The sequence below is a fragment of the Molossus molossus genome, unplaced genomic scaffold (assembly GCF_014108415.1).
Source record: "Molossus molossus isolate mMolMol1 unplaced genomic scaffold, mMolMol1.p scaffold_m16_p_15, whole genome shotgun sequence".
Classification (NCBI taxonomy): Eukaryota; Metazoa; Chordata; class Mammalia; order Chiroptera; family Molossidae; genus Molossus; species Molossus molossus.
In genome coordinates, this window is record NW_023425350.1 from 65,392,759 (window position 1) to 65,402,126 (window position 9,368).

The following is a 9,368-nucleotide window of genomic DNA, read 5'->3' on the forward strand; positions in this document are numbered from 1 at the left end:
CCATTTTATAGCTGAAGAAACTAAGGCCCAGAGAGGTTAAGTAACTTGCTCAAAGTCACACAGCTGGTAGAATGGGATCGTCAGGATTCAAACAGAGGTTGTCTGATGCCATAGTGGGTGCATTTAGCCATCATGCTAAATGGATGTCAGTGGGTGTGCATGTGCACTTGCCTGTGTGTTTGGGGGAGTGTGTGTGTGTGCATGAGTGTGGGCGAAGGAGCTTTCTCTTCCCAGGCTTGGCTTCTCCTTTGTGCAGCTGGGGGCTACTTTAGTGTTGTCACTGATGTCAGTGTGGTAGTGAGTAAAGAGCCCTGGTCAGAGATGTCCCCTTCCTGCCTGAATCCCTTGGTGACTCCAGAATTTGTCTATGAAGGGCTTGGGGATGATGGGAAGGGCTAGGGGAGGTGTTTTCTCATCTGAGAACTGTGCTTTTACACAGTTTTTGCAGAAATCATTTTATTATTGGGCTGTCCAGGGGCTCCCCCAGCCACCCCATGGTTGCCGCTACCTGTCCTGAAATACCCAGAGCTAGACCCCTTCCTGGGGGAGACACACTGTGGTCTGTCCCCAGGCTGGCCAGCCAGCACTTGGGCATGAATCGGCTTGTGTGGTGGGTGCCCCGTCATTCCTGCTGTCACTCTGTGGTGAGGATTGGGGAGGGGAGGACTGAGAGAGGCAGGAGAGCGATGGGGAGCAGTCCCCAGCCTGAGGGGGCAGGCCTGCCAGGGATCCCTTGACACTAGTGGGGTCGTGCGCGCGTGTGTGTGTGTGTGTGTGTGTGTGTGTAGTGGGGGTCGCGAGGCAGGGCCTGCTGGGAAGCTGTGAGGGAGCAGGGCCTTGCTCACCTGGCTGGTCCACCGATCTGCCCAGCTGTCTGCTAGCCTGGGTGGCTCCTCTGGCTGTGGGGCAAGGTCATGGGCTCCTTCAGCTTCTGGGTCCTGGAAGAACAGCGTGTAGCCAAGTGGAATTGGCTGGACAGCATCACAGGATGGGAAGCAGATGGGAAGCTGCAGCAGCTGGGCCTCAGGCATCACCCGGGCCAGCTCGACCCTCATGGTGCCCTGGACTGTGGGTGGGGTGGGGGCCAAGAAGGACAGATAGGCTGACGGATGTGGAGAGATAAACATAGGAGAGGCCAAGAGAGAGCTGGCACACAGACATACAGGCAGAGCATGGGGAGAGAAACAGAGAGATTGGCAGCCAGAGAAAGTGGCCTGCAGCCCAAGGAGTCAGCGCGGCGGGGCCTCGGTCTCCCTCGCCGTCGCTTGCAGGCCAGTGGGCTCCTTGTGAGCCCTGGCCCCGGCTCCAGGAGTGCCAGGTCTCCCAGGGCCGGCCACGAAGGCTGAGATCTTAAAACCCAGGAAGGCGGTGGCTGGTGGCTGGTTTGGGGACTTGCCAGCCTCATTTGCCAATGAAGACACTGAACTCTCTAGGGGTTGGGGTTTGCCTCGCTCTGCTGCGTCCTAGCGGTGTGACCTAGGGCGAGGGGGGAGCTGCTCATTCATTCCGCCTCCTAGTCTGCAGAATGAAAGCAGCCGTGGCCCCTCCCGAGGGACCGAGGGACCGAGGGACCGTGCCACAGCACATGCGAAGGAGCGCGGTGTGGTGCCCGGCCGAGTAGGGCGGCTCTGAGCACTGTCGCCACTGGTCCCAGGCCTGGGAGGACGGCTGTGGAAGACGATGCGGCCCCTTCCCTCGGCAGCTCCGGTGAGCGAGGGAAGGATGGCGATCGCATACTTTGTGGTGAGGAGGGATGGAGGAGGGGGTGCAGTGCTACAGGGGCTCAAAGCAGAAACACGTTTCCCCAGCCCGCGGTGGGTGTGGGAGCCAGAGGTCAAGAGGCTGGACTGGAGCTGGATCGGGGTTGTTGGGGGGGTTCGGCAGCAGGGGCACAGACGACAAAACCCCTTCCCACTGGAGCTTTCGTTTCAGTAGGGAGGAGTAACCCCAAGTGAGGCTCTAGAACAGTGTGGGGTGCACAGACTGTGCGTGGACAGGAGACCCAAGACCCAGCTCCCTTCGAGCATCTGGGCACAGCAGGGGTCCCGGCGGTACCTGCTCTCATCCCTCACGTGGTCTGATGCGGTGGTTCCCCGGGAAAGTCTCTGTGGCATCCACTGACTCTGAGGTTTGAACACACCCACTGGCCTCAGTGAATGAGTGGTTTGGCCTGCCAGACCCACCCAGGCCCCGACCTGGGGAGCTGGGGCTGTGGGGCGGGGCGGCCTCTGTGCAGCTCAGGCCATCCGCACCCCACAGCCGGGATCCCCGGCCAGCTCAGCCACTGCTGGTCAGCAGCCCGAGGGTCAGAACAGGGACGGGGCGGAACCCGCAGCATTTACCAGCAGCAGTGGTTTCAGCTTTACCCCGGGGTCGGATACTAAGCTGCCCCGGGACAGGGACTGTAACCCCAGTGCCTGTCACAGCGCTGGCACCCAGGAGGAACTCAATAAATCTTTGTTGAGTAAATGAATTTTTCTCCCGATTCATGGTCCCCAGGCAGATTCCTCTGGCTCGCAAGGGGCCCTGGCCGTTAACTCTGCAGCTCTCAGACGCCTGAGACCTCCCCGGGCCCTCCCAGCCTGGACACAGTGTGATCCTTGATTCACGCCATGTTCCTGCCCTCGGCATGTAGCAGCCAACTCCAGCTGCTCATAAATTTCCTGCCTGTCACCCATGGCGCCCAGGCCAGGCGGGGCGGGAGGCTCTGGGGGTGGCCTGGTCATACCTGCTTCCAGTTCCCTGGGAAGTTTGGAGGCTGGAAGCCCAAGCCTGTGCTCGTGCCCAGAATAACCTCAGCAAAGCCTGGCCCTGCTTGGAGAAGGGAGTCTGCCAGATGCAAAGACGTATGGGCTATTAGAGAAAATACAAGCACCAGCTCACGGCGCAGTTCGCACAGCATGGCTCTGCTTCCATAAACTACCGTGTAGGTGTGTCTAAGCAGAGGGAAATGTCACCCCATGTTGCTGGTGGTTTTCTCTCCGTGGGGAGATTGAGGTGATTTAATTTATTTTCCCATTCGCTCTTCTGTGTTTTCTAATTTTTCTACAATGAGCAGGCACGACGTATGCGGATTTTAAACATTTTAACAGCTTTATCAAGATGATAGTTCAGCTATTTCAAGTGTACAAGTCAGTTTTTTTAGTGTGTTGACAGACATGTGCACTATGACCACAGTCGATTTCAAAACGTTGTCATCCATCTAAAAAGAAGCCTGGGCTTTAGCTATCACTTCCTACCCCAGGCCCCTCCCTCCAGCCCTAGGCACCCACTAATCTATAGATTCCTCTGTTCTAGACATTTCATGGGAGTGGAATCGGATAATAGGAGGTTTCTTGTGTCTGGCTGCTTTCACTTGGCACACAGTTTTCAAAGTTCACCCGTGTTCTATCACGTATGTTGGTGCTTCATTTCTTTTTATGGCTAAATAATATTCCATTGTATGGATAGACGACACTGGTTATCCATTCATCAGATAATGGACATGACTTATGTCATTTAAAAATAATTTTTTTAAAGACTGCATTGAAGTCAAATCGCCAAGATGACAGTTGGTTCAGAATGACTACTTCTGGTTGCTTGTTTTGAGACTTTTCAGCCTGTTTGTTCTCTGTTTTCAAACGCCAGTTAGTCAGACTGAAGACTGGGCTCTTTGTGGGAATGTGAGCCAGTTCCCTCACTCCCTGTGCGCCAGGCCCGAGAGGGGCTCAGCTCCTCTGTCTCACTGATTCTTTGCAGATGAAGGAGGTGGGTACTTACTGTGCTCATTTTAAAATGAGGACACTGAGGCCTGGCAAGACTAACCAGCCTGCCCAGGGCCCACAGCCCACTGACGCTGTGGCTGTGTTCTGAATTCAGAATGGGACATGAACCCCCCTTTCTAGCTCACATATTTGTGTACTTAAAAGTGAAAAGTAAGCCCTGGCCAGTTTGGCTCAGTGGTTAGAGCGTCGGCCTGCAGACCAAAGAGTCTCGGGTTAGATTCCAGTCCAGGGCACGTACCTCCGTTGCAGTTTGGTCCCCGGCCCTGGTCGGGGTCGTGTGGGAGACAACCAATCGATGTGTCTCTCTCACGTCGATCTCTCTCCTCTCTCTCTGTCTTCGTCCCACTCTCTCTGAAGATAAGATAAACGGGAAAATATCCTCGGGGGAGGATTTTAAATAAATAAATAAATAAATAGTGCCCTGACTGGTTTTGCTCAGCAGTTAGAGCATCGGCTTGCAGATCAAAGAGTCACGGGTTCAATACCGGCTAAGAGCACGTACCTCAGTTTTGGTTTGTCCCTGGCCCTGGTCGGGGTGGTGTGGGAGGCAGCCAATTGATGTGTACCTCTCACATTGATGTTTCTCTCTCTCTCTCTCTCTCCCTGTCCCACTCTCTCTGAAGATATTTGAGAAAATATCCTTGGGTGAGGATTAAACAAATAAATAAAAAATAAGAGTGAAAGGTAAAATAATGCTTAATAGAGTGGGTCTTGAGAAATACTTCTCCCTTCCCCTCCCTACTTGTCTTTCATATTTTAGTTTTCAAATAACATTTGAAATCTGACTTCTTTTTTTTAGGACAAGCCAATTTTAAAACTTTCAGAATTTTAATCCCATTGGATAACTTTTTTTTTAGCAGGTAGACGGCTGTATCTGAATTGCTTAAATATAGGGAAATGTCTAATTTGAAAATAGCGGAAAATGATTAACTAGGAAAAGTGGACATCAGTGGCTGAAAATAAATTAAAAAGGTAAAGTAAGCCCAGCAGTGTGGCTCAGTGGATTGAGCACCACCCATGGACTGAAAGGTCCCAGTTCAATTCCCAGGCAGGGCACAAGTGCCCAGGTTGCAGGCTTGATCCCCAGTAGGGGGCGTGCAGGAGGCAGCCAATCAGTTTCTCCCTCACATTGATGTTTCTATCTCTTGCTCTCTAAAAAAAAAATCAATTAGATATATATTTAAAAATAAAGGTGAAATAATTGAGAAAGCAGATACATTTTTTTTTTTAAATGTCCCCAATGCGGTGAAATTACCCTGTGTCCACAAAAGTGATCAAGAGAGGAAACCAATCCACTTAAAGCCAGAGGCAAACTTAGTAAGCAGAGGAGCTATAATTAGGAAAAACTGGGAATGAACAAAAACAAAAAAGATGCAAAATTGTTCCAGGATTCACAATAACTGCTAAAAGTTCCTCAAAGCACAGGCACATTTACAGAAATGCTCAAAAGTTACATTTGAATTAGGAAACATATCCTGTGGTATATAAAAGCTACAGTAAATAAAATCCCTGCAACTAGAAATATTTATTCACTCTTTGTTTGTTTGTTTTGGGTACGTGCCCCTGACGGGAACCGAACTCAGAACTCTCTGGTCCGCAGGCCAATGCTCCAAACCGGCCAGGGCTTTATTCACTCTTTCGACAAATATTTATGGCGACGCTTTTGAGTTGGCACTGTTCTCGGCATCGGGACCACAGCTGTGTGAACGAAACAGACCCCGTTCCTGTTCTCGTGGCGCTGGGTATCTGACCGAGAGCGAGCGAACAAATAAAAAGATGATTTCCAAGTGTGATAAACTCAGCCACTTGGCCACACTGACCAAATCCCCTCGGTCAGACTCAGCATGTCAGACCAGCTGGAAGGGACCAGAGAGGTGGTTTTGTCTAGTTTTCAGAGTTTGTGTTAACAGCATCTTCTGGGGTGAGGGGCCATGATTCAGGGGGCTCCTTAGGACATCAAGCCAGGAGGCTTACCCAGCCATACCCAGAACCGTGGCCCACAGCAGAAACAGCACCACACAAGGCCAGAGTGGGAGGGATGTCCGAGTTCCTCCCAGGTGTCTGAGGTGTCACAGTGGGAAGTGCCTGTCATCCTCCTTTCTGATGTTCAGTTATACACACATGCTAACCTCCCCCCCACACACACTCACACACCCCACACAGCTCCTTCTGAAGGGATGGCATAGGCAGGTTTGTCTCCCATTCCTGTCACAGCTGATTGGTCCAGGGAAAGAAATCTGACCGAGGTTGGACCAATCAGGGTCTCCACTCTGCGTTTGGGGTTGGGATGCTGAGAGCCTGGGCCAGTTGGTAGGCTGGCAGGAAAGCAGACCCCTGCAAGTGGCCTCATGCTGTGTTTGGTTAGCACCCAGAGGAGGGAAGACCCACAGAGGTTTGCAAGCCCTTTCCTGAGACTTCCTCTGGCCCTTTTGTAGCCTTAAATAAGCTTCACTTTACCAGAATGTTGAGTGAATTTCTACTGCTGCAGTTGCAACCACATCATCGATTGAATGAGTTCAGAAAACACTGTAAATAAAGCCACAGCGATTTCTCCATTGCAGGACTTTGCAGAGCCTTTCATATGCTGCTAGACATAGTGACTTTCCAGGATGCGGCCAAGGTCTGTGATGTTTCCCAAACTCATGAGATATAGCTCACCTGGCTCATGTTCTACCGAGCAGCCTTTGGGGAGTGGGAATCCACACACACACCCCCTTGCTGTACAAGTGAAGGAATTAAAGCACAGAGGAGGGAGTTCCCCAAGGTCACATAGCTGGTTAATTGCAGAGAAGGTCTTGGCACTTGAGGCCTCCCAGTGTTCCTCCCAGCACGCCCTAACTGATTGAAGTCTTCCTTGGAACGATGATGCTGGGGTTCCTGGGCCCAGGTGGGTGGTGGGAACACGTCCCCTGTAGACTTGAGGGAAAGGGTGGGGTCAAGAATTGAAGGTCAGGCGTTGGCAAGAGAAACCCCATCTCCCTTGCTCTTGGGTGGTAGCCTGGCTTCAGTAGGGCGTGACAGCTGATAGAAGTCTTGGGGCTGAGCCCCGCTGCCTGGGCCCCGCCCGCCGACCCAGCCGGTCACGCTTCCCCCAGACCACCGGCAAGCTGAACAAGAAAGGAGCGGAGCTGCTCTGGGCAAGGCCCGCCCAGGCCTCCAGCGCCAGGATGACGGGGCTGTAAATCACCCCTGGACCACAGACCCAGTGCCATCCCCACGGGTTTCCTTTCCTGCTTCTTAATCCTCTTCCTCAGACTCAGTAACAAAAAGCAGATTCCTGCTGGGGCGACGCACCGCAGTGGGCCGGGGGAGTGACTCGGACTCCCGCATCAAGATGCCGCCTCCTCTCACTTTCCCTGTCTCCTCCTGGCCTGGCCCGCTCCCTCCCCTCCCTTGGACCCCACTTTCGGCCTTGCCCCAGCCTCGCACCCTGGCGGGCTGCCTGCCGAGCCGGGGCTGCCCCAGGACTGTGGTTCACAGGTAGTTTGGCTCCACCCGGGCTCCCCGAGTCTCTGGATGGCAGAATAAACTGCCGATCCGGATTCGAATCCTGATGCTGCCAACTTCCAGCACTTCTTTTCCTGAGGGGAGCCAGGGATTCCTCACCTGAGATCGGGGTGTGAGGAAGCTCCCTGGCCTGCTGGAGGTGCCTGACAGATGTTTTGCTTCAAAAATAAGTGCTGAGCTGTTGGTTCAGGGTTGTTGCAAAAATCGGGAGAGGAGAAGCCCTTGGAACTGCTTTATGGGGGCTGTGCTGGGCCGGGCTAAGGGACTGCAGTTCCTCTTCGCATGTTTGGGCAGACTTGGGGCCCCGGAGCCTCCCCGCTGCCCTGACCTCCCCAAAAGTAAAACTCCACCAGTCCTCTGCCCTCGCCCCCTCCTGGCCCTTCCTGGTAGCAGGTCACGCCCTCCGGTCAGTTTTCTTCCTAAGCAGCACCAAGTCCCGCTGCCAGGGGGCGGGTTCGAAGGCCAGGACTCCTGGCGGCCCTGGAACGGGGCAGGGTGAGTCGGGGCAGGGTGAGTCGGGCAGCTCCTGACGGTTGGCTGTGTTGTTTTCAGGAGTGACTGGCCCTGGGCTGGACCAAGGACACTGCTGTGGGCCCGCTTTCCGGTCGGTGGAGCCCGAGGAGAAGGTGAGCCGCCCAGTCCAGCCTCGTGGTCGTCTTCAAGGTGCCGCCAGATGCCTCTCAGGGTCAGACGGGGCACGCCTGCTCCCCCCGCGCCCCCTCCCCCAGCCACGCGGTGACTTCGCACTTTGCCCTCTGCCTGGTGGGGAGGGGAGAGCTCAGCCTTCCTCTTGCCTGGGCCCCAGGCCCGCCCTCGGCTGCAGAAATTCATTGCCAAAGACACCACAGAGACACTGAACAAACGTGGTGAGGAGACCCCACACTGAAAAGCCACACGTTGCCTGTGACCTGCGCCCCCCCTGGGGCCCGCCTTCCTCCGTGGCCAGCCAAAGACAAGCCAGCGGTCCCACTCGCAACTCCCGGCAAGGATGGACGTTTGGTGACCGGTGGAAGCACCTGACATTCTTTCTGACCAGGCCCTCTCTCTCCTGGGCCCTGAGGGGTGCCGATCAGCGCCCTGTGAGACAGGCTGGGGTGCCTGTCGGGAGTGGACTCAGATCTCGGCTTCCTTCTCTCCCGCTAACTGGCTGCCCAGGCCTCGGACCCTGATTCTCAATGTTCCCTGGGCCCAGGCTTCTCTTCTTGGGCCTGAGCATCATGGGACGGGGTTAGTTGGGGGAAGAAGCAATGCCGACCACCCCCGGGACCTGTCCTGGGGGTCTTTGCTCCCCGACTGGCCTCCTTGGCAGGGCCCACCCTCCTGGCTGGGCACACGAGATGGCGCCTGCGCGGAGGCCCGCGTTCTCTTACTCACTGTGCAGGGGGCGGAGGGGAGGAAGGGACCAGGGGCGTGGGCCAGTGTGTGGGGGAGTGGGGCAAGTTCAAAGCCACGGCCTGCTCCTTCCTTTGCTCAAAAGGCCAAAGCTGTTCACATCCTGTGCTCAACCATCTGCTTCAAATTGAAGTAAAGCCCCGACATGTAACGAAAACGTTGTGTTGAGTGGACTCTGTGGGTGACCAGGACTTTGGCGGGTCAGTGGGGGGGGGGGGCTCTGGGAGAGGGCAGAGGTCGGGAGCCCTTCCGGAAGCAGGCAGACTGCAAGTGTGTGTGTTCAGAGGCAGAGGGGCCCTCGCTGTGGCCTCTGCCCGGACTAATAACAGGCCTGTCAGCAACGTGTGCAGAGTTGGCTCCATTTCGTGCCTCGCGTAATCCAGACCACAGCTGTGTGCGGTGGGAGCTGGACTTTCAACCCCACTTTATAGATGAGGAGACTGAGGCCCCGGAGACAGGGCCAGTCAGTGACCACGGGTTCTCAAACCATGGCTGCCTCCCGCCGAGTCCTGTCTCTTAACTCCTTTCCAGCCCCACAGTCAGCCCCAGCTCAGAGTCCTTCAGCAGCCTTGTCACATCACCTCCCTCAGCGGGCGTGGCCCCACGGGGGACAGGGGAGAGGTCATGACAACCAGCACAGGACTGTGGAAGGGCTGCGAAGGTGGCAGGGCTGCCGAGGAGAGGGGAGGTGACGAGGAAAGAAGG

The 9,368-nt window shown here is 55.1% G+C and overlaps 1 protein-coding gene across 1 annotated transcript in view; it reads left to right on the top strand.

The window, feature by feature from the left end:
- Window positions 1-8,630, top strand: part of ATOH8 (atonal bHLH transcription factor 8) — a 31,195-nt gene extending 22,565 nt beyond the window's left edge. Inside the window, exon 3 of the mRNA XM_036263246.1 lies at window positions 7,824-8,630. Coding sequence (XP_036119139.1) covers window positions 7,824-7,829 — 6 coding nt within the window. The 3' untranslated portion in view covers window positions 7,830-8,630. The remainder of the gene's footprint in view (window positions 1-7,823) is intronic.
- Window positions 8,631-9,368: the final 738 nt, after the last annotated feature.